Source organism: Ambystoma mexicanum, chromosome 12 (assembly GCF_040938575.1).
Source record: "Ambystoma mexicanum isolate Mex_15411 chromosome 12, UKY_AmexF1_1, whole genome shotgun sequence".
NCBI lineage: Eukaryota > Metazoa > Chordata > Amphibia > Caudata > Ambystomatidae > Ambystoma > Ambystoma mexicanum.
In genome coordinates, this window is record NC_090936.1 from 580,664,339 (window position 1) to 580,689,885 (window position 25,547).

The window sequence follows — 25,547 nt, forward strand, 5'->3', positions numbered from 1 at the left end:
ACCCAAGAGTTCTTTACCAAGGCTGGTGCGTTATTGTTCATTGACCGTTTGGAGGGTTGGCTATTGGTGGTGGGGACAATGTTCGCAGCAGTAACAGGCTAACGAGCAAGCCTATCTAAGGAGTGTAACCCATCTACCCAAACCCAGGGTCGGACTGGGACATGAAATAGGCCCGGACGCCCAAAAAAAGTGGGCCACCCCTTGCCTCAAAAAAGTGGCCCATCCCTCGCCTCAAAAAAAGTGCCCCACCCCACGCCTCAAAAAAAGTGGCCCTCAAACCCTCATCCGTGAATCGCGTCAATTCACGACTTTACAGAAAATGCTACATTACAACACACCTCATAACATTACTTTGCATACAGTTCTCTGACCGGGTCCACAGCTCCGAGGCGCAGGAGTGGCATTAACACGACCTTTCACCCCTTGACAAAACATGAAGTGGCATCAAATAGCATTGTTCCTAAGTACACTACGAAAAATATGGTTATGATTTCATTAATGGGCTATACATTTCCTACAAGAATGGATCACCATTTGCATCATTAATATCTGTGTGTATAGATCCATATTGTCAAATTACTGTGAATGCAAGCAGACACCCAAGACTGAATGATATGTTACTGTATAGCACTTACGTTTTAAGCTCTTTTTTTATAGTTTCCCTGCACTTGCGTGATCTCAATGTCACCTGGCCTAGTAGGATCGTTGTCTCTGTCTCTCCATGATGTGACAGTGACAAGCATAACAATGCTTGACTATTTTCAAAAGCAATGGGACAACTCTGGATAATAAATACACGCTCCTCTTGTCATCATACGTTTTCTTATTCAACCACAGAAAGTCCTGTGTTTAAAATGGGAAACACTGCACAAAAGAACCCTGAGGCAAAGTGACCTACCTTTGACTCCTCCTGGCTCATGCGGCAGCTGCTCTGTGCATCCGGTCTCTCCACGCTGTCTTCCATCACGCTGCTCTGAGGAATCATGTTTGTTCCATTAGTCAACATTCTTGCAGATGCTCAGAAAAAAGCAGCAAAAGATCCCACTTGTCTCGACTGCGTCCTTGTAGCTCTATTTATCAGCACAGCATGCACTAGCATTCTAAGCTTTTCTTAGCTATACAGAGAGGGCTACTACGCCAGTGGCACCCCGCTATTTCACTGTCTCCCAATACTCCACCACAGTGACGTATGAGCACCGGTCAGCAGGTGCGTGGCTGGTGGGTGTGGGGTTAAGGGCTGTCAGTGCCGCCTGTACGCCTCTCTTTCTCGCCCTTTCCTGGGTGGATGCACAGAGCAGCACAGTGCACTGGCTGGCTGGCTGTCATCCCATGTGATGGAAAGGAGAGGGAGTGGCAGCAGAAAGCCAGACCCGCTTCCACACGAGACCCAGAGGACGAGCCGTGCTATAAATGCCTGGGATGGCTCGCATGAGCGTGCAGTGCTGCCATCGGCCGGCAGTCAATTGAAGTGCGCACTGCCAATGAATGGGAAGCCAACGACGCATACACCTTTCAATTAAGTTTCCATTAAGTTTCCGTAACGGCAGCAGGGCTCCCTGCATGCGCCATTTATTGTATGTGGATGGCATTGGCAGTTATTGAGTTTGGGAGTTACAAAAAAAACTAAATCTGCTACCAGTTTATGTTCCAGTGTACTACACTGAAAAGAATGGTTTCAACCTGCCAGCGACATGTAAACAGACCTACCTGTGCTTCAAAATGTCCAACATAAACTGAAAGGCAGCAGGTCTCTGCGCCCCGATCATTCCTTGCAAGGCACTGCCGTGTCTGTAACACAGAGGCTACCCAGTGCCCACTGAGCACCAATGGATACCATCTTTGGTAAGATTAAAAGAGACTCGCAGTGGCCATGAACTCAGCATGGCAGCCGCTGTTCGTGTGTAAAGGGACCGTGCCCTCTGGACAGCAGTAGCATGGCGTCTTGTGAGGCGGCAATACAGAGTGATTGCAGCCAGAGTCTGTAATACAAAACACTGGGAGGGAGCAGGCCGGCCTGAGGCAGCCCCTGCCCAGCCCAGCCCTGCCGCTTCCTCCCAGTGTTTTGAAGCACTGACTGCTGCTGGCTCCATGGTGTCGCAGCCTGCCGCATTTATCAAAGGAAGGTAACACTTAGGTGTTACCTTTCTCTGCCTCTGCGGGCTGCGGCGGCCTGGTGGCAGCGGGGCTGCAATTGCAAAGGATCTGTAAGATACTTACTTACAGATCCTTTGTAACTTGCGTCCGTCCGGCGGCGGCGAGGGGGAGGCCCTGGGGGCCGGTTCCTGAAGTGTGAAGGCACAGACTTGAAGCCCATGACTGAGCCGGAGACCGGCCCAGCGTGGGTTTCAGGAACCGGCCCCCAGGTCTCCTCCATGATTTTGTATCGGCCACGGGCCGATTGGCCGACGGCTCAGTCCAGCCCTGCCCAAACCCACCTCCAAGAGCCAACCAACCAAACGGTCAATGTACAATAATGCACCAGCCTTGTTAAAGACCCCTTGGGTCGAAACACATGTCGGCTGACCACTTTAGATTATCACATCAAGAATAAAATACTAAAAGTAAAATATCTCATCCCTAATTGACTCCACTTGATACATATGGATTTCCAACATTGCCCTAGTTTGCCGCCATCCCCCGTCATCAATATGGTGTGCACAACATGAATCCCTCGTAATAAAAGGCCCCCCCCCTTGACCACCCTGAGACACCTTCACACTATACTTCAGAGACTCATCCCATGTCCAGCCAGGCAATTGACTCTTAGGAACCAGTAACCACTGTATCAACCACAGCAACCAAAAGCTTTGCAGAAAACACAACTACTTATAATGAACAGTTTGAACTGCACATGTGGTCTACTCTGTTTTCTAGTTGCATAAAACGGGAGCTATGCTTGTATGCACTGCTGCATGTTCTGGATTGTATATAGTGTGAATACTAGCTGTATAGCAACTAAGCACTGTAGAAGAAGCGGAAACAGTGATAGGTTACAATAGTATGGAAACATAAAGGCTATTAAATGTGTCCTAGAAATAAGATGCAAAGTGTTACAGTCAAGGGATACAAGTTAGGGAAGAATGTGTTAGTGGATATGCAGCTGAGGTCCCGATGAAGCTATTTTCCTTTGAGTTTCACACAACCTGATTTTCCTGTTACTGTTGAGTCCCTGCCTCAGCAATTCCCCCTTTTATCCTTTTCTACTATAAGAGAGGAAGCAAAGTGTTTTGTTTTACATTTTAAAACCTCCCACCCTACCAGAAGACCCCAAAGAGGCACACCATTAAGCATTGTGTACCGCATTCTATATGCCTTTTTTCTATGTAAATCCTCCAAGAAGACCCCAAAGGCAGCCAGACAATAAGCAATACCTCCCCCATCTTCCCCGCATTTCCGTGTCCAGGGGTGAAAGTTCTAATATGTTGATAAGATCCTTTGGGGACAGGTCATTAACAGACAGGGGGGGTCATTCCGAGTTTGGAGGTAACCACGCCGCTATTTGCGGCATGGCTGCCTCCGAATTCGTCCAAACTCCGGCATGATGAATGGAGTAATTACCAGTCCATTCCGAGGTCGGAGGGACCGGTAATTCCCCATTCACCAGGGCCACTCCCCATTCCCATTTGAGCCCCCACAGGGCTCAATGGGAAGGGGGAAGGCAGCAATAACGGTACCGTAAATGACGGTACCGTTATTGACCCCGGAGTCCCTTTACGGGACTCTGGGGTCAAAAGCAGGCGTTAAGGAAGGACCCGCAAAGGGAACTCGTAGTAGGGCAGTAATGGTTTAACGGCACCGGTCTCGTTACCGGTGACCGTTAATCCTTACCGCCCTACTCGGAATGAGGCCCAGGGAGTTAGTCTATTGGTTGATGGTGAAGGTTTGTTGTTTGATATCTTAGGTATGGCCTATTAATATGTGAAGGATTCTTATTTTTGATACAATAAATGTTTTTTATTTAGGAAAGGGTCTGCTCAGGTGTGGGTAGCATAGACTTGATTGTCAGTAATTTTGGTGAATGGGAGTATTGTGTACATTTCATCTGGTGATTGTGCCTTTTGATTAGATGTGCCTGGACCAGGACTAAACAGGTAGACCCTTAATAGAATACTCGTTTCTAGTAACGACTAGGGAGAAGAAAGTCCCAGAGATGGTTGGAGAGGGTCAATTACATTCAATCACTCTAAAGCAGAACGCATCTTGTCATGACCAAGAAGGAAAGAATTTGGATAAGGTTGAATGAGTACGGATGAGTTTGGAAGCAACTCAGGAGTGACAGTGAGAATCTCACGTGAACTCAGTTTGACTTGCAAGTTTGGCAAGACTAAGTTCTTCCAGGCTTTGATCGGAATTGAAACCCTGCATGAGGTTTGTTTAAGCCCACCAGAGGTAGACAGATCAATCTCTCTCTCTCACTCTCTCTCTCTTTCTCTCTCTCTCTCTCTCTCTCTCTCCCTCATCTCTCCCTTCTGATAACCCTGATCACAGTTCCCTTCCTATATTCCCAGGTCTGGAGCTAGGCCCTGTGAGCCTGGAGAGACTGCGTGCTGAAGACTACAAACACATGCGGACCCTGATAAACTGCTGCCTGGACTTCACTGACAAGTTCAATCAAGGTAAGGGGTCAAAGGGCTAGCCCAAATAGGGCCCCGCCTAGGCGGGGTTACAAATGCTATTAACAACTGAAAGTCAGTCCTGACTTTGGTGTGAGATGTCATACGTATAGTAGTGTACAGGAAGGAAATGTACATCTCCTACACATATGAATTCAGTTCATAGAATAGATGCATATTCATACTGTGCATGTGTGGTATATAGAATAAAATGTAAAATGTGAACATCTCAGAATTGCTCAGCTCAATTTAAAAAATATGTTTTCAGTGCACCAAAGCCTGATAACATGGAAGTGCATTGCAAAAATGGAAGCCCCAATTTTGAGTTATTTGGCAGAAAAAAAAAATTTTCCTCATGAGAAAACACCATGTTAAAGCTAATCAAAACACAATTAATACATTTTTTTGAATTGTGAAGCTATCCGTGAAAACCTCTGACATTTTCAATGTTGGGGCAGATGCCGCTGAAATTTACTGTGGCAATTTTTCAGAAGTTTTGTAGGAATGACTCAAAAGGAAATCTTATTTTCTGAAACTCCATAGCCAATTCATCTCAACCATAACTACTTAACTATGCTATGCTTGAACACAGTACCATAACATAAATATATATATTATAGGGTGGATGGTCGTTGCTGCCCTATAGTTAAGGTGAGTCGGACTCCCATAGGAAACCCGAAAAATATATTGCCATATTATGCCCTCCACCCACCCACACTGCACATTTTGGGAATGATTTGTTACAAAAATAAAAATGTTATTAAGAAAATAAAAATAGACAAGATGTGGCCCAGTCCCTATTCATTTTCCCATAGAATAAAAGGTCAATGTGTTCTGTACCGTACAGCCGAAACCGATGTGCGCATTTGGACGAGGTGCAAAACAAGATGGGCACAAAGCGTTGAATGAATGCCCTTTTGTGGTTTGAGGTCATTCCATCCAGTAGTTTTTAAAATATTTGATGGGGGTGTCCCCTTTTCCAAAATCGATAGCTATATCTCAGGTCAATTGCCAAGAAACCGGGTGCTTATAAATGAAACAGCCGCCATTTGTTTTGTTCTCGATGCGAGAGATAGCCGCGGCAATAGCCGAGGGTATCTGAATAGGAACTGCAGAAAAAGCCATTTGCAGGTCGAACACCATGAAAATGCCATCAGGCTAAATATGGGGGAGGCAAGATGACACCAAGTGAAATTTGGGAGTTGGAAGGGGTTTGGGGACTGAGTTTGCAACACAAAACTTTCCTGTATCCTTGGCTATCGAAAAGAATAGCCATGAATAGCCGACATTTCAGAGCAAACTGCATCACAAAAACAGCAAGTGTTGTAGGTGAATGGCAAAGGGCAGGGGATTTCAGGGCGCCATCATGGGTGAGGGGGGAGTAGGCACATAGGAGGAGGGCACTTGGTGAGGGCCTGGGAGGGTTGCAGGTAGCACAATTTTTCTAAAAAACGTGGGTATAATGACTACAGGTAACAAAGGGTATCTGTAGTCCTGTACCCTCAGCTATAGGAAAAAAAGTTTTTTTTTCCCAAAAATATATTTTTACAACTAGATCATGGGTGAAAAATCACTGGCCATGCATCTGGGATTCCCATCCATTCAATAACTGAGACTGACCCTGCATAGCTTTAAAGCGAGGAAGGGGCTGTCACTATCATCCATGTTGCCTGATAAATGAGCACAAGTTACAAGACTGCTTAAAGCCACATGGCCTTCCTCGCTTTGAAGCTAAGCAGGGTCGGTCCTGGTTCCAGCATGGATGGGAGTCCTGGATGCCTATCGTGTCACTGGCCATGGCCATTGATTTTTCTCCTCCGACGTCACTTTAGCTGTCCAGAGAATATTTCACTACAGATCTGGGTTTAAAAGGTGAGCATGTTTTATACTTTACAAGCATATTTCTTGGAACTTTTCCTCTCTCTGGTTATTTTTCTGGTATTCATTACTTTTTTTTAAAGTCCAATGCTATTTTGTCTTGCTCACTTTCTTCTAAGGGAAAGGTCAATAGAACTACATTTCAATATTTCACTTTAAGATATATGCTCACTTACTCTGTGTATATTCATGAATGCCAGCTTTTGATTTTCGCTATGGGGGCAAAGATACCTGGGCATATGTTATTTGGCATATGTTATTTTTGCAGCCGGTCATTTGTCCCCTTTTCTCTGCTGCTTAAATGCAGTTAGTTGGGGTTGTGCAATGTGTCACAACAATCACTTAGAGACCGGTCATAAAACAGTACGGTAGTGTTTTAAATTGGATAGTGGGAACAGTCAAAGGTGGTGCCACGGGCCATTGGCGAAGGCCATGGCTAGTGGTCTGGTAGTGTTCAAAAATGGACAGTGGGCAAGGGCAAAGGCCATGGCTAGTAGTCTGGTGGTGTTCCAAAATATGCAGTGGGAACAGCCAAAGGCCATGGCCAGTGGGGCAATAAAAACAATGGAATTAACAAAAGCCTTGAAATTCAAGGAAAAAACTTTAGGTGCAGGGATGTTAAGTTGAGAACTTAAGCGCAACAAAACCCCTGAAATTCAACTAAAGCCCCTTAACGTTGTGCCCCCTGTTGTGTACAGGGTCGGACTGGGACAAGAAATAGGCCCGGACACCAAAAATAAAGTGGCCCATCCCCCGCCTCAAAAAAGTGGCCCACCCCTCGCCTCAAAAAAGTGGCCCACCCGTGCCTTAAAAAAAGTGGCCCTCAAACCATCATCATTCGTGAATCGCGTCAATTCACGGCTTTACAGAAAATGCTATGTATGGAGGGTTCATGTGTCTGTTACATTACAACACAACTCATAAAATAACATTACTTTGCATACAGTTATGTGACAGGGTCCGTCCACAGCTCTGAGGCGCAGGAGTGGCATGAACCAACCACCCCCAGTGTGGTTTTGGGACCTGCTGCAAGTCAATGCTTATACAGGGCTCTGCAACCCCAGCAGGGAATGAGGGTTAGGGTGACGATGGTTGGATAGGAGGAGGGTAGGGAAACCGGATTCAGGTTTAGGGAGAGGTTATGGATAGGTTGTGGGATGTAAGGCAATAAAACACACACACAGCAGGATAATAAAATATAAAACGGCAGGCTCCCTGGTGCCTCCTATCAAGGCAGCCCCTGTGCTGTGTGGGCCCGAAGACCTGCTTCTTTCAGGCCCGCCCCCGCAGGCTATGACACTTGATTCACTGTTTGGTTGGACAATTCAATTTCCCCAAGGTACCGTGTGGAATTCACCATTTAATCCTTGACTAGGTGCTCTTCCTTGTTAGGGATTAAATGTCTAATCGTCCCCATTAGGGCATACCGGGGTCATTCTTGAATAACTATGTTCACCCATGTTACTTAACTTCATCAGACACGATATCAAAAAAGGTATGTGCGTTTTAGGGGATCCTTTCAGTAGTTTAAGTGGGTCTGCCACTCCGTTTCCTAGTAAATCTGCTGGTTCAGCTCTACACTTACCAACACTACCCAATGTTTGATGTGGAGTTGGGATGGGGTAATGCAACAGGAAGATGTGCTGACAGTTTTGTACATTGAGGTTGTGGTGAAATGTGAGAGTGACTCAAAGCGAAGATTGGCAACGGAGGAGTCGGTCAGCCAGGGTGAATGTTATGTAGCCTTTGCATAGCAGTGAGGCAATGCTAAAGTATTCAAAAATAGTAGGTGAGCGGCATATATGCAAAAATTGAGAAGTCTGGTAACGGAGGTAACCTATAGTGCAGCCTCAGGATTCTGGCACAGCTAGATTCACAAAACATCACACTCACAACAACCTGACACTATGGTTCTGGGGGCTGCTTATATTTCATCTATATTGCCATTGGTCCACACGTGATGACATTGCTGTACATGGGAACAGATCTGGATAAACGTCAGTTGTGTGCCCAGTGGGGAATAATGCACTGCAGCACTCGAAACATATATAGTCAGTTGTGTGCAGTATAAAAGTAACGTTTCTAGTTGGTCGGTCATGCAGCACAAGGCTGTTAGTGCAGTTTGGATTTTGGAAGGCCATCCATCTTCTCTTATGGCAGACCATATGGTTTCTGGATCTTTCTAATTGGGCAAGAACGCTTTGTTAACTTACAGATCTGTGTGCCTTTTAGAGATGCGCTGAAGGGACCGTAAACCGTGGACCCGGGGATCAAACCCGTGTTGTTCCATGTCATCTTGCTTTCAAGGCGAGCACGTTGCCCCCCTAAGCTATCCTCCCGAGACCTAGTTCGTGTGTGATTTTCTTTGGGCACAACTTGCAGCAGCCTGTGTTGGGAAGAAGCCACGAAGGGGCAGTTTGGGGAGTACAGAAAGCGGCATGCATGGGCAAATATAATCTAGGCTCCCCCTAACTAAGAGCAGAATTGGAGGAATAGAGCTGAGGGAGAGCCGCATGAGGTAGAACCGGGCACTGGGGCAGAATAGAATGAAGGGGACACAAAGCCACGAAGGGGCAGTTTGGAGAGTACAGAAAGCGCCATGCATGGGCAAATATTATCTAGGCTCCCTCTAACTAAGAGCAGAATTGGAGGAATAGAACCGAGGGAGAGCCGCATAGGCACTGGGGCAGAATAGAATGAAGGGGACAGCGCGCGATATATTGGGGCAGAACCGTAACCGCAATGTAAAACGCATACGAACGAAGTCCTATGTTAAGGCAATAAAACACACACACACAGCCCCGCCCGCCCTGTGCCTATAGTATCAAGGCAGCCCTGTGCTGTGGTGGACATGGACCCGAGGCGAGGACCCAACCTGCTTCTTTCAGGCCCGCCGCCGCCCCCGCAGGCTATGACATGAAGGGTAAAGTTAAACCGCGGACCCGGGGGATCGAATCGAACCCGTGTTGCTCCATGTGGGACTCGTCTTGCTTTCAAGGCGAGCACATTGCCCCCCGGGCCTCTAAGCAGCTATCCAAGAGTTGGAAATGTGCACATGAAACTGTCACCAAACACGAGCCCGCCCCCACGAACCATTACCTTACTTGACAGTCGTGCCGCAGCACATCACAGCTCCTAGGAGTGGCACTGCACTCGGAGTGCCATGCAGGGAATGCAGCCCATTCATGCCAGCTCTGGTACCACTACCAACCTGCGCCAATGAACCCACTCGGACCCCCTAAATCCGAGAACTGGGTAAACATCGAGATCCCTGAGAGGCCGGCCCCATCTGCTTGCAGAGATCAGGTGCTGCTCACCCTAGTGTTGGGCTTCACCCTCAGCCCCACTGCATCGCTGTGAAGGGGGGGGGGTCCCATAGTACATTTTGGCCATTTCCAGCAATGTGCACATTTGCATGTTTCAAACCATTCCATTGAAGGCATCGAGTGCATGCTGCTGCACGCCCTCCCTTGTTGGCAGACCTCCCGAGACTACCTAGTTTGTGATTCGTGTGTAATTTTCTTTGGGCACAACTTGCAGCCACGCAGCCTGTGTGCATGCTGGACCAACGAAGCCACGGGCATGAAGGGGCAGTTTTGGGGGAGTACGAGACTAGTACTGTACAGAAAGCGGCATGGGCAAATCTAGGCTCAAGAGAGCAGAATTGGAATAGAACTGGGAGAGGACTAGAGCCGCATGGCATGAGGTAGAAGGCAGGCACTGAGAGGAATTTGGGGCAGAATCGAATGAAGGACAGCGCGCAAGAACCTACCTAACCTAACCGATGTAAAACGAAGATATGAACTTGAAGTCCTGTCCTTACCTGATTCTGCAGTGCACAGTTCGAATCGCTGGCAGGCTGTGGACTGGCCTGGTGGCCCTGGCGGCCGGCCTCCTCCGACTCACCTGTCTGGCTGCAGCCCTACTGGTCTCAGTGGCTGTGGGCAGGGCACTAGTGGGCACTAGACATGGGCTGGCTCCCTCCCGCGAGTTTTTGTGGTGGTCCACCACTGGACTGGTCACTGGTGAGCGGCTGCAGACGTGCTCAGCTGGCTCAGACTTTCTCTGTCTCTAGAGTCGTCTCTTGTATGTGCCCGCTGTCCTATGCGCCATGGTGTGGTGCACTGGTGTGGCCGCCAAAATCATGCCCAGGGTCAGAGAGGCCCTGCAAATATCCTCAATCATCACGTCACGAGGTGTGACGACGTCGTTGGACCTGGCGGCACAGAGTCTGTCTACTCGGGCGCTGCCGCTCTGCAGAAGAATTTTCATTGGCCCCCGCCTTGTTCTGCGGCGGCCGCCAGGCCCCAGGCACAAGTTGCTGTTTAGACTTTGCAAGAAGTGCAACTAATTTGTTGCTACTTCCTGCAAAGTTGAAGTGAAGCAACTGATGTATGTGAGTGTGAAATGTTAATGTATGTGTCTGTCACTGCCTGGCTGCCTGCCGTGCCGAAGTGCCAGGGGCCGAACCCAGGCCCCAGGCCCAGCTCCCAGCCCAGCCCCAGGGTCAGGAGGACTCATGCATCATGCATTGCAAATCATCATCAAAGCAAGGTAACAACAACGTGTGTGTTGTTACCTTGCTTTGATGCATATGCTTGCTCCACCCTCCAGGTCAGGAGGACCGGCGGCAGCTCCAGGCTGAGCCACTGGCTGAGGGAGGCTTCCCCCTGGCTGGGTGGGCGGCCCTAGGGCCCCTGTCCCCAGAGAGTGCGAGGGCGAGGCATGCGTGACAGGCTGACAGCATCAGCGTGTCAGTTTCATTTTCAATTTAAATTGTTGTATTTGTTTACTTTTAGGCCCGGCCCCCGAGGCGAGGCACGGCACGGGACATGATGCACCATGCGCGCAGAGCGCGGCGCCGCCTGACAAAATAAACAAACACTTAATAAATAAAAAACCGGCCCACCTCAGGTCAAAACTGGCCCCCAGGTCCCAAAGGTCATCGGCCAGTGGCCGATGGGCCGATGCTGCCAGTCCAACCCTGGTTGTGTAGCCTATGACCACAATGAAGAAAGCACAGATGACATCGTCAATGACATAACTGATGACATCAATGGTCACATCACTAATTATATCATCTATGGCATCACTGATGGATTCTCTGATTATATTTCAACAATAACTGGCTACGGCCAGTGCTTACGGCCTTTGGCTGTGCCCCTTGTATATTTGAACACATCAAGGAGCCACTAGCCATGGCATTCAGCCATGTCCAGTGGCCACAGCTTTCGGCCATGCCCACTGTATCTTTTACCACATTAATGGCCCACTATCCATGGGCTTCATCCATGTCCAATGGCCACGGCCTTCAGTCATCCCCCCCGTGTATGATAAGACATTACAGTGCAGTAGCTATGGCCTTTCGCCATGGCTAGTGTCCACGGCCATCGGCCGAGCTCTCTGCATATTTTCAAACTCTAATGGACCCCTAGCTATGGCCTTTGGCCATGGCCAGTGACTAAGGCCTTTGGCCATGCCCACTGTATATATTACAACACTTCGTCCATAAGCATTAATGTCAGCCTACAACCGTACCCACTGTATATTGTAACACATTAAGGGGGCACTATTTGTGGTATTTGGCCATGGCCAGAGTCTACGGCCTTTGGCCGTGCCTACTGTATATTGTACAACAATAACCAGACACTAGCCATGTCCTTCGGCCATGCACAATGTCTACAGCCTTGGCCATGGCAAAGGGCACAGCCTAAATTGTTATTTAGTTAATTAAAGCTTTTATTAGCTAAGTCATAAATGGTATTATATCTGATACCATCACAGATGTGATCAGTGGTGTTATATATGATGTAAACAGTGATGTCGCCAGTGATGTTACCAGTGATTGCATCAGTGATGTCATAGATGATATAATTAGTGATGACATCAGGGATGTCATCTTTGTTGTCATCATTGTGGTCATAGTCTGCACAACATAGGGGGTGAGAAGTTATGGTAGCTTTTACTGAATTTCAGGGGTTTTGTTGCATTAAGTTCTCACCTTAATGTCCCTGCAACTAAAGTTTTTTCCTTGAATATATATATCTATATTCAGTGAAAAAAACATTTATTAAGAGTGTTCAGAGAGACTTAAGGTGATTAGATTTAACGCAACAATTTGGAGCAAGTCCACCTTAACTTGGTGCCCCCTGTTGCACAGTGTATGACCACAATAATGATATCACAGATGACATCAATGGCCATGGCCATGCTAATCCCTATCAACATTCCCACCCAATTCCTGCCCCTTCCTGCCCAAAACCCCTCCTCATGGGAACTCTTTAAGCTTGCTTTAATTAAGCCTTATCATCAAACTTTGCACTGGAAGTGCCTGCCAGGGATTTTTCAAGGCAGTCTTCTGAGGGTGAATCACTTAATTAGAGCTATAAACCTGCTACTGGTGTAATAAACATGTCTTAACTAGGTCTGCCTTCAGCCACTCGATGTATAAGCACTCTGCATGTCCTTCACCGGAGTGAAGTATTGGCAAAGACAACAGTTTCAACTTGTGTATAAGAAGTAGACCTATTAGCTGCCAAAGTGCTCGCACCATTTTGCACTGCCTACCATCAATAGCCAGTTAATACCACTATGGCAGTGCCTTTCCCATACATATAACAAAGCCCAAACTATTGGCTTTGCCAATGCTTGTTTATTACGGTTCTTGCATTTTTCCAGTGGGGGTTCCCTACAAGGTCTCAAAAGAGTTTATTAACCCTGCACGTTCTAATAGTGGCCTCTCCAACAGGTCGCTGTCTCTGCCCCACATCTTGGCCTCTACATGGGTATCTTATGTTTACTGTCCTTCTTTTCTTTCTGCTGCCCCTTTATGGTTGGCTTGCTCACCAGCCCCCTCCAAGATGGCTGCCGTGTTCTGTGTCCTATCTTATGTGCCTGCCCTCTCCCCAGAGTGATCATCAACTCGTGTGTGAGAGAGTCCCATCTCTTTGTACCATTCAATATTTTTACTCTCGCCTGAGAGGTTACAGGGATTCAAACCTGCATTATTCGACAGTACGTGCTCTAAAGCGGTTATATTTCATTTTTATAAACAAGCAAACACTTGCTGTACTTTTTGGCAGGGGGATGTGCAAAGGGAACGGGTAGGTCACGAGAAAAACAAAGAAAAAAACTCTTGTTTTTGTTTCATCTGCAAGCTACAAAACATTGAATTCAATTGTGTGCCTCTTGCAAACTCTGTCATCTTTTCCTCGACTTCTACGCAAGGTAAAGGCATGGAACGTGCCAGTAAACACATCATTCGAGTGCTTAAGAACCATTTTATGAAATGGTGTCCATGGTTCGTCCCACACCCTGTGTGAAGTAACTTTTCTCTGGGGTATTGTCTAGGTGATCTTTCTATAGAACAGGACGGCGGTACTATGAAGTGTATCGAAATAGTTCCTAGTTGTTGCCAAACAGGCCCTCCAACCTGGCCTAGGAGGTGTGGTGACTATCATACCTCATGTGATGTCTACAGCTGCCAAGTGCCACTTCGTTCTCAGTAGGATGGAGCGGCTTTTGGCATAAACTAATGGATACTGCCTGTCAGGCCCATCCAGTCTTATCCTAACATGGGTAGTTGGGTACTGCTCGCCCCCCTCCCAACCGGTGAGCTACCTACAATCCTATTGCAGCCCACCATGTGTAAATAACTGGGGCCAGACCATCTTCTCCATTTGTGGCATAACAAGGCTGCAGTTAAATAATCACACATTTCACACTGTCACTGCAAACCAGCCAATAACATATTCAATACTTTATTACAATCGCAGACGATCGTCAGCACTTTTTTGTTTATGCATTCCTTCGCACCCCCCTTACACCTTCATCTGCTCCTTTATTTATTTCCAGCCAGCTCTGTTTTACTTGCCATTCTTTTCCAGCATACCTAGGCCCACCACTCCCCGAGCCGCCCAGAGCCTCTTGGCCTGGGTGTAACACATTGGCATCCGTCGCTGATGGACTGCAGGGAGTGTTATTGTGCTTTTCTTTTTCCACCAGCCCACGCTGGAAGCGGACGACCATGGGGGGTGCGTCTCCTCTTTATATCGTACAGGCCCCCACTGTGTTAGGTTACCAGGGAGGAAGTTAGTTTAGGCACTGCGCAATCGCCTGAGTTACCACCACAGCAAAAAGCGAGTTCTGCCCCTTTGCCACCCCCATTCCTGCCAAAACTGGCCTTCTATTCACACCCTCGCCCTCTCTGGGTGTTATCCAAATTCAGCAAAAAAAGGTACCAGCCCATATCCGATAGTTGCACCCCATCCTCTTGATAATAAGCGGGCACTCCTAGATTAATGAGCTGATTAATAACTGATGTGGGTCAGAAATTATTCCTAGGTTTTTATGGAATGAGGCCAAGTCAACTGCAGTGTCCAGAAAAAAGCTGAACGTGGCTAAGTCCAAATCTGGAAGGGGGCCGGCGTCTTAACAATCATGTTAAGATTGTTACCAGCCTGGTTTGTCTTTGACCTCCTCAGCAGCTTGGCCACATTTTGTTCCAGCGCCACATCTGCCTCCCTGAGGCCGCCCTCGCCGTCCCCTGTTTTGTTAGCTGTCACCAGCTCGCTAACCCTAGAAGCCCCAAAGCAAGTTAAGTTGAAAGCCACTCTGAAGAGGCAAGTCTCAAATTCCTGAGCATATGGTTGTGGCCTCATTCATAATGGCTGCCAGATCTAGGAAGGTGATGGGCCACCTGTGATCCGTCTCCCTTCCCCCTTCATGGCTGCCTTTATGACCTCGCTCTTGTTGGGGTGGACCTCCCTTCTGGTCCTGGTAAAGAAAGCCACTGCCGCTAGTGCGGTGGCTGTCAATTCCCTGCTTCTGCTGGCCATGCGGGTCCCTGTTAGGAACTTCAGTACCTCCTGCTCCCCAATAGACCCACTGGGCTTTGCTAATTCCAGAAAGCTCCACCAATGCCACTTGTACCGTTGCAACGTACCTGGGGCCACCGAATTGTCCCCAAGTGTCTTTAGAACATCATCACTATCCTCCAGAGTCACTCCGGTGCCACTGACATCTTTTTTGCACCTGGCGCGAGCTGCCTGAATATCTGCCACTGTAAACGAAACAAAGTGTCAGCAATTCTGTAATGCACGCCCGGGATATGCCTCGCCCTCACATCTGTGTTCAGTCTGAGCCATGTCAGTGTTAAAAACCTTAGCAGGGCAAGCACTAACGGGCACCTAACTGTGCCGCTATTCACTACCTGCACCACTGCCAGGTTGTTGCACCACAAAGTGCTCTTCTTATTGACCAACCTCTCCTGCCATATATGGAAGCAGGCTGCCATGGGGAACAGCTCTAGGAATGTTATGTTCCCTGCAGACCTTCCTCAATCCATGCCCCTGTCCATGCTCTCACGCACCGGCTCCCTGTCAAGTATGCTCCAAACCCCACGCCACCTGAGGCGTCTGTGAACAACTCAATCTCTTGGCTGGACTGCCATGGCTCCCTCCATACTGACACCCTGGTGTAAGTTTCCAGGAAACTCTCACACACTCTGAGGCCTTTCTTCGGCCCAGCCCCAGCCGCATGTGGTGGTGACCCTGTGCCAGCCCTATTGTCTTAAGAGCCAGTCTTCTTGCAAAAACTTGCCCGCTTGAATCACTATGCCTGCAAAGTTGAGTTGCCCCATCAGCTTCTGCAATTCCACTAGGGTTGCCTTCTCTTTCCTATGCAAAATTCGGACATCCTTCCTGAACTACTCTACTTTCGCTGCTGGTAACCTGCAGAGTCCCTCGATGGTGTCGATCTCAATACCCAGGAAAGTCAGGTGCGTGGTTGGCCCCCGGCTAGGGGGACACCAATTCCTCAGTCAGTTGCTCAAAAGCTGTTAGCGCCAAACTCACAACCTTCCTCGCCACTCCTACCCACAAATAGAAAGTCATCCAGGTAGTGCACCACTCTTGCCCCTGCACACCTACTTCTACCTGCCCTCTTGAGGAAAGTGCTGAATAGCTTGAAATAATGGCACGAGATAGCACAGCCCATTGGCATGCACATGTCGAAGTAGAGCTTGTCCTGTAACTGGAGCCTCAGCCTCAGTACGGGTCCACCCGTACAACCTAAAGAAGTACGGGTGGACCGGCAACAGCCAGAATGCTGACTGAATGTCCCCTTTTGCCTACAGTGCCCCTCTACCTGCCTCCTACACCAGATCTAGTGCCTCATGGAAGGAGATATAATCACCAAAGACTTTTTCGGATCAAGCCCACTGTTCACGGATGCCCCCTTTGGGTATGAGAGATGGTGTATCAGCCTGAACTGCCCCACTTCTCTCTTCGGGACCACTCCTACTGGGGACACCACAAGTTCTTTGAATGGGGGCTTTGTGAATGGTCCCTCTATCCTCCATAACTGTATCTCCTTGGTAGGTTTCAGCTCCACTATCTCCGGCTTGCTAGCTGCCGACTTCAGTTTTTTTTGGGACCACTCCACTGTGCACATTGACACTAGGTATCCTGAAACCCTCTGCGAAACCCCCCCAAAAGTGCAGCAGCGGCTAACCTGTCACAATAGGAATTCAGCAGCAGCTGCATTGTCTCAAGCTTGATAGGGGTTGGGACAGTTACCCCCATGCTAGGTACCCCCTCCCTTCTGCTTAGGCTACTCCCCCTGCTTGGGGCCTGTTGTTCCTTAATTCTGCATTGGGCAGCCGTGTGGTCTCCGCCACAATTGCTGCACGCATGCCTGAACTTGCCGTTTGACCTCCATGTGCAGTTCCCTTTCTCAAACTTCCAGCAGGTGGTGTCCCGTCCTGATCTGCCGCCCTTGGACCAAGCACCAACCCAACCCCGAAAGAGCCACCTTTTCTCTATTGTTACCCTAGCAGGACCTGTCCCGCCAGCTCTGGTATTTCCTCTCCTCTGGTTGCTGCTGCTCTCCCAATGGCAAGACCTTTCACCCCTTGTTCGCTATCATTTTATGGATGTACCCTGCCACATCCTCATCATCCCAGTTCATGCTTGGAAACATCTGCATCTTCAACCAGAATCCTTCATCATACTCGAGCCAATCCTTACCCCCATACTCTTCATGAGCCTCATGCATGCCCTGCTCGTATGTGATGAGCGCAGCAGCGTCCCTTGGGAACTTCTCCACCATGATAGCGGTGTACCTCCTGAAGGCATATAGCCAATTCATGATGTTCCTTTCTTTTCTTACTCTCTTCCTGCTGTCCCTCCTGTTGTCCTCTTTCTTGGCCTCCTTTACTATGTCCAGCCACACCTGCTCTAGCTTGAGCAGAGTGAATATGTCTATGAAGACCTTGCTCCAAATGTTTTCCTTGACTTCCAATGGCACATGCCACACTAAGCCTGCAGCCCTGGTGGGCAATGGCATGCACCCTGGGCCCCTCCTAATCCCCACGCCGATGCACCCATGTCGGCTATTCCTATCGCCACCTCAATGCCCCTTTTTTTGAGCCCCCATGTTTCTTCAGGAAAGCCAATTGGGAGGGCACCTGCTCTCTCCCTTCCTGCTAATTCCCTCTGCTTAGCTCGGGAGCTGCGCTACTCCCCTACGTGGACAAACCAGGTGCTGTGCTGCCCCCACCGGCACTCCCCCAACCGCAATGGCTCCATCGTCTCCCCCTGCTGCGGGCCTGCTTCTCTCTCCAGTGTTGCGCTCAGGCTGCCTCCCATATTTGCCCCGGCCTGCAACCCATAGTTATTCCTGCAAGCATTCACATTATTGACCCGCCTGCTGTCATGCAAGCTTTTCAACTGTGTCTCTGTGTGCATTTCTACAATTTTTGCAATCCTCTCACCAAGTGCGCCCTGGTTTGCCACTGCTGTTAAGGCCCTAGCGTCTTCTTAGCCCTGGCATTTGCCTGCTGCTTCTTCTTTGGTGTGTCTGTCTCCCCACTAGCCTCTGCCACCTTCCACAATGTTTTCCTGTCTGTTTGTGGTCTTTTTGCTGCTGGTGGGTCGTTCTCCTCTTCCATGCCTTTCCTTTTTAGTGCTGCGTCCATTCCCTCCGGCGCTTGGGATTACCCCTCCATTGTCATACCCTCTGTCTCCTTGGGCACTGTACGCCCACTCGCCGGGGGTGTGCCTGGTACGTAATCCTTGCCCTCAGTGTCGTTCAACACTACCAATGTCTCTTGCTCATTCTCCTCCTTTGCCGTTGCCTTCGCTATGAGCCTGTCCACCCCTCTGTCCTTTGTGGCTGCTCTGATTCTTCTCAGAAGGTCCGCCACCTCCTCTGGTGTTTCCATTCCCTGTTCTCTTCTTTGGTCTTTACCAAACTATTTCCCCCAAATGTGTATGTATGGACCTGCTTTTAGTTCTGCGGCCCCTGTATGATGGGACTTTTGTGGCTGCTGCTTGCCCCTCCACTAAGACCGCAAGCGTGACTCTATCTATTGCTTATCTTTTCTTTTCCCCAAAGCACTGCAACGAGGAAGATGAAGGTGCTTGTATAATCTCTTTGTATTGTTCCTCATCCAAGATAGCCTCCATTTATTCTCATCCCAATACTGTCTTTCTTTTCTTTCTGCTGCCCCTGTATGGTGGGCCTGCTCACCAGCTCCCTTCAAGATGGCTGCCGTGTTCTGTGTCCTATCTTATATTTAAGGTCGAGGGGGTATTTTCTCTCTGTTCTCCTTCAGTGCCTGCCCTCTCCCCAGAGTGATCACCAACTCGCGTGGGAGAGAGTCCCCTCTCTTTGCCCATTTAATGTTTGTACTCTCGCCTGAGAGGTTACAGGGATTCAAACCTGCATTATCCACCAGTCGGTGCTCTAAAGGGGTCATATTTCATTTCTATAAACAAGCAAACACTTTTTTTGGAATGGGGATGTGCAAAGGGAATGGGTAGGTCAAAAGAAAAACAAAGAAGAAACACAATACTAATGTTTTTGTTTCATCTGCAAATAACAAAACATTCAATTCAATGGTGTGCTTCTTACAATATCTGTCATCTTTTCCTCGACTTCTATGCAAGGTAACGTGCCAGTAAACACACCATTGTAGTTCTTAAGAATCCTCTTGTGAAATGGTGTCCACGATTGGTCCCACACCCTGTGTGAAGTCACTTTTCTCTGGGGTGTTGTCTAGGTGATCTTTCTATAGAACAGGGTGGCGGTACTATGAATTGTGTCGAAATAGTTCCTAGTTGTTGCCAAACAGGCCCTCTAACCTGACCTAGGAGGTGTGGTGAGTATCAGACCTCATGTGATGTCTACAGCTGCCAAGTGCCACCTCCTTCTCAGTAGGGTGGAGCGGCTTTTGGCATAAACTAATCGATACTGCCTGTCAGGCCCATCTAGTCTTCTCCATACCGCAATGACAGATGCAGAAGCCTAGACCAGACAATGCCCGGCTCTGCCTTAGAGCTCACAACAGGACAGCTTCCCTCCCTCTGTCTCTGAGGGTATTAAATCTGGCTAGAGACAGGTATACTCCTCTTTTACCAGTTCCAATACTAATGTGAAAAATCTAAGTCTCAAACAAAGAGTCAGTGTGTGAACGAACGTGTTCGGGGTGCACAGTCCAAAGATGGAAGCTGACTTCAGAGAACTCCAGCTCCTCCTCCTCTTTCTCTTTAGTGAATGGTAGTACCTGGAGGGGTGTATCCTCTCTAGGATCCCCACTGGTTGAATTCATGTAGTATGGTTCTATCATGCACCGGTTCCCACCCTCAGACATGACACCTGGCATGACCCACACGGCATGTGTGCCTACCATAAACAATTCCATGTATGCACCCAGCCTCCTGACTGCAACCTCTGAACCAAACCAAAAATGCCATCAGTCCACTCAAGTGGCAGGTGTTCTATGTACACATTCCACTTAGCGTAACATTACATAACACCGGGGTCTGCAACCTGTGGCTCTCCAGATGTTTTGGACTACAACTCCCATATGCCATCTCATTGACTATGCTGACCAGTGCTGATGGGAGTTGCAGTCCAAAACATCTGGAGATTCAAACGTTGCAGACCCCTGACATAACACATAGAACAATGTACTAATGACAGCAGCAAAGTCAACCCTAAGCAGCAAGGTTGGTATGTATTAAGTCAGAGTTCTCAAGTTATCCCATGCCATGCTTGGGCAGATCATGCAGCCCGGGTTGTTTGCATTGCATTCTGGCATGTGTTGTGTTCATTTTCCCATTATTAAAATCTAGGACTCAAGTCCCAAAATGTAAAGAAAAATCTTCACTGGATGAGCTACCGATGCCTGACCTGGTTAAAGTTTCAATAACTGATCAAGCAGCCCCTTGCTTCCCCATACATCACAATTCATTTCTCCACTAGTAAAGGCCTCCTCATAGGAGTCCGTTTGACCACGAGCGCAACATAGTATAAACAGCTAGCAAGCATGTGGATATCATGTGTGAGACCTCCAGCCAGTTCTGACTTTTTAGACAATAGCAGTTTAAATGCTGGGATCGGCTGACCAATGCTTTCATTGCATGGACCGGTCAGTGTCCCAGAAGGCCACATATTTCTGTCTGAAAATCCAGAGCAGGCTAAAGGTGTCACACATAGCGCAGGGGCTACTTGACAGCTATTAGCACAATGTGCATGAGAGGTCGTAAGATATGTGGAATTCCTACACTACACAGGACAGGACACACAATAGAGATGGCGAGTCCATGACTCCATGTCGCCAGAAACCAATTTTGCAATCCTACGATTCCTTTTTACAAACCACTAGCATCAGCGGCTTAAGGTTTCCATTTTTCAATTTCAGTTAAACATAACTCGTAAGAAGTTAAATGAAAGCCAAAAACAGGAAAAGCAGTTTGTGGAGACAGATTCATTTGCAGAGCTCACATGTTAGGCGTGAGTAGACAGTATACGTGTGGCTTTGATCTTTCCTACATTCTGGAACTTCTTGGTTTGCTTTTCCAATTATACATACAGGACTACAAGTCACAGAATGCAAAGAATACTAACATACCTCGATCAATAACTTACACCAGACATGGAACATCTTGAGAGCTCTTGCGCTGATCAATGGGCAGAACCTGCCTACACAGCAAGAGCCACCTCACAGGCAACACTCCGCCTGATGGTCCCCCAAAGTTCAGGCCACATCATAAATCACAGCTTGACTGGAAGAGCCAATCAAGTAGCAGGCCGCATACCTGCATGGCCCAGGCCTCAGAGAGAGACATAGATCCTGCCTCGCACTTTGCCACCATTGAGGTGTGTTACCTTTAGAAAACACCACCCAACACAAGCCCCTGCGCAGACTGTTATGCTATGTTAACTTAAAGGATTTTTATACCATGCACTATCACCACTTGTGTGGTCCCTTGGCACTGGATGGATCTTTTAAAGAAAGAGGGTAACGTGTGTGGGGAGGGGGGGGTAAGTTAGTAGGACTGAGCGGGACAAAATAGCAAGAGAGCTGTGATGTGCAGTTGGCAGCTTCAGTTCGGTTTACAGCTGAGCATATGTGTAAAATTTCGGTCGGTAGTCGTCATTTGCTGGTGTGCGAGTATTTGTGGTTTGTTTCATTGTTGCAGTGTAGAAAAGGCTGTGCAGCTTGTTGTGCTGTAGAGATATGCGTGTGTTTAGTTCAGAGTTTGAGACGTGTATGCAGAGGGATGAGGTTGGTTAGTGGCGATATCGTATCCCTTCCGTTTTGACTGCCTGCGGCACATATCCCTTCCATTGTCGTACATTGTGCCGCGCTTCAATTCCCACTTCTATTTTCTGTGCAGGGGTGTGGGTTGTTAACAGGGCTGTTTAGTGGTCACATCTTCTCCACCCCCTGTGTTCAGACTAATGGATGTCCACATCACTTTGCCCCCTAGAAAATCCCGGTGTGCAGCAAGCCCGGCCTCCACGGGTTGGTACTATCATCTTCTTCCTTTTTCTATGAAACTCCTTGAATCCCTGGTCTGTACTTTTCTCACTGCTTTTCTCATGGGGACTTCTTTCATTCACTCTTCTCAGTCTGGTTTCAGGCCAGGGCATGGAACCAAGAGTGTCCTGGTCTCGGTCGTGGACGGTCTAGCACGGAAACATGACAAGGGCGGCATTAGTGCTCTGCTATTGCTTGACTTCTCAGCTGCCTTTGATACCATCAATCATGGGGTCCTGCTGAATCGCCTGGTGGGAGACGGCCTCTTGGGCACTGTCCAAGCCTGGTTCTCCTCCGTTCTTTCAGACTGTTGCCAAACTCTCTCTCTACTTCCTTTTCTCTCTCTGGCAACGGACCTCACTTGTGGTGTTCCTCAAGGGTCCACCATATCCCCAGTCTTACTTAATGCTTATATTCAACCTCTGACCAAACTCATCTTCTCCCATGGCTTCCTCTGCTATTCCTATGCTGACGACATGCAAATCCTGGTACGCCTTGACCTATCCATCTCTAAGTCGGTGGCCATGTTTCGGTGGGGGAATGGATGCAGAACAATTGGTTCAAGATGAACGGGGATAAAACCGAGGTGTTGGAGGCGGGTCCTCCCTTCGCCTCCTCATTTTGGACTACAGACTTCCTGCCTGCTTCTTTAGGCCAGTTTCCTCTACAGGTCCCAATTGTTAAAGCTATAGGGGTGAAACTCACGTCTTCCTTGTCCATGGAGCCACAGGTAAGCACAGTCTGTCAGCGGGGCTACTTTCAGCATAAGCTTCTTTGTCAGGTTCTCCCCTACATCCCTGTTCATCTCCAGACCCCTGTAGTCTCTACTCTTGTCACGTCCTAAATTGACTATTGTAACTCTGTATTTCTCGGTGAACCTGTTAGTATTCTACAATGTCTTCAAGTCCTTCAAAACTCTGCTGCTCATCTGGCTACCTCTACTCCTTGCTGCTCCCTTATTTCTCCTGTTCTTCGAAAGCTTCACTGTCTCCCTGTAGCCAGTCGCATTCATTTTAAGAGCCTCTGTTTGGTACATCAAACTTTCTACGGTCAAGGAGCCGAATTTCTTGTGGCTAAATTTTGACGATACACACCTGGCTGGGTTTTGCACTCTGCCGATGCTTGTCTTCTCCCACCCCCTTTGGTTAGATGTAGCCGAATTGGTGGCCATTCATTTTTGGTAGTTGCCTCGCGCCTTTGGTATTCTCTCCCTCCTTCCCTTGGAGCCATAGCTGTCCACTCTGCCTTTCGTAAGGCTCTGAAAACCGATCTCTTTTAACTTCTCTTGTCCTTGGCCATGCGAGGAGCGCCAAGATACCCTTTGGGAAAATGTTGCGCTTAATAATTTCTAAAGGATAGAGCAGAGGGAATGACAGCAGTGACTAAAGGACCAGTTAAGGGTTGGTGGAACAAATGTAAGCTGAACGCTGTTGGGTAGAATCTAGGATTGGAGGGAATCCTGACTTTTCCTGATTCCACTCCGTGGTGTGGAAACAGGTGTGCTGCAACCCTTGCCTCCTCTGGTCCAGTGGAATGGCTTTCCCTTTGCCTAGAGTAGCCAATGCATTCCAGTCAACCAGAATAGACTGTGCGCTATGATTGGCAAGGAATGCCGTGCTTTATGGACAATTAGATGTCCAGAACCTCTCAGCCACTCTCATTGGCTAAAATTCAGGCCATTTCAGTACAATCGTCTCCCCTATTTGCCCATGCCTGCTCGAACTACTGGAAAAGGCATGGTTGTGCACTGGAGCCCTACACACCATTTGGGAACTGCTACGTTTCTAGTCCAGTGGGCAGAACAAAGCCTAGAGTGAATTTGTACATTTCTACTTTCTCCCAGAATATACTGCCCAGCCATAAAAGTCAAAGGAACTAGGGCAGAATATGGGAGTCTCGAGACATGGCGAATGATACAAGGACATTAGTCATCCATGTGCATCGCTCACAAAGGTTGTCTAGAAACATCTGGGACAGAGTAATGATGCCTAACCAAACATATCGGCAACTACATACTGGCTCACACCGAGTGTTGCGTAAATCTCCAGTGACTGGAGTCACACCTTTGCATTCGGGGACCAAAATGGTTCCCAATAAATAAATTACCACTAGTAATCCCAAAAAGGAGCGCACACCAGGTAAGAGGTAATGCTGTTTATTACAGCTGGGAAAGCACAAATCAAATAGCACAGTGGAACAGAACTGATTGCTGAGAGATGACAAAAGGGCTCCTGGCGGACAATATTTTTATACCGCTCATACATTGTAAATACAGTTAGTAACAGTTGTGCGTGGAACTTCACGTCTTCTCTGTTCCGATGACGCTGACTGGTTTCACTATGTCATACCCCTATAGCTAGACATACATTAGTTAAACATGATTGGAGAAAAATAAACCTGCCCTCTCCTGGCTCATCCCCTCAAAGTGTGGCACCACACCACACTGCTTCCCATTTTACCCCACAATGTTCAATTAGTAATGACATAATTGTGCTGATGTCCGGATCTTTATTTGTCTGCCATTGGTCAGCACCAAAAAGGAAGGAACACGAGACACCCTGAACTAGTGAAGGGAGACATTCACACGGCACCTGCCTGTTCGTAATCTTCGCAAACACTGTTGTGGATCCTCTGAGAGTTTGTTACGTTCCGGGGACACCAAAACCTACCGTCTGATTGGTTCTTCTTGAAGTGCCCCTCCATCCCACCTCTGCATTCCCATGCCTGCCGGCCAAGGGGCGATTTGAATCTGCCTTAGGGCCATGTGAGTGCATCTCTAGATTAGGTCAATTTCCCCAGTTCCTCCTGAATCGGGACTGGCTCGCCGGCAGGGGTGTTGCTAGTTCAAGAAAATATCTGGGCTATGCTAATTTTGGGACTGTCAGGACTGGGGCCTAACTAGCCATTTTGGTTGTAACCTCTCATATTCTATCTGGGGCTATAACCAAAATACCCGGGGCTATAGCCCGCTCAGCCCCCCCTAGCAATGCCTCTGCGAGTCGCCGGCCTTGATTGTGTCGCCCAGTGCTGTTCCCAATGACTGCGGTCTGCTGGAGATGAGCAGCATGACTTCAGCTTCCCCCCGCCCTCGGCCGTGGTGTACAGATAGTGTGTTCAAAACTGGCCCACGGGTGGGATGTACCTGCGGTGCCCACACGGAGTGCACTTCACCTGTGGTTTCGGCTCCCTCATATTTGTGTATCATGATCCCTTGTGTCCATATCGTG

General features: G+C 48.3%; 1 protein-coding gene across 1 annotated transcript in view; it reads left to right on the plus strand.

Annotated features, from left to right (window-relative positions):
* The window catches only part of LOC138513819 (N-acyl-aromatic-L-amino acid amidohydrolase (carboxylate-forming)-like), a 117,274-nt gene that overhangs the window by 62,729 nt on the left and 28,998 nt on the right, over positions 1 to 25,547 (plus strand). The window contains exon 4 of the mRNA XM_069628923.1: positions 4,509 to 4,616. Within this exon, the coding sequence (XP_069485024.1) occupies positions 4,509 to 4,616 (108 nt within the window). The remainder of the gene's footprint in view (positions 1 to 4,508; positions 4,617 to 25,547) is intronic.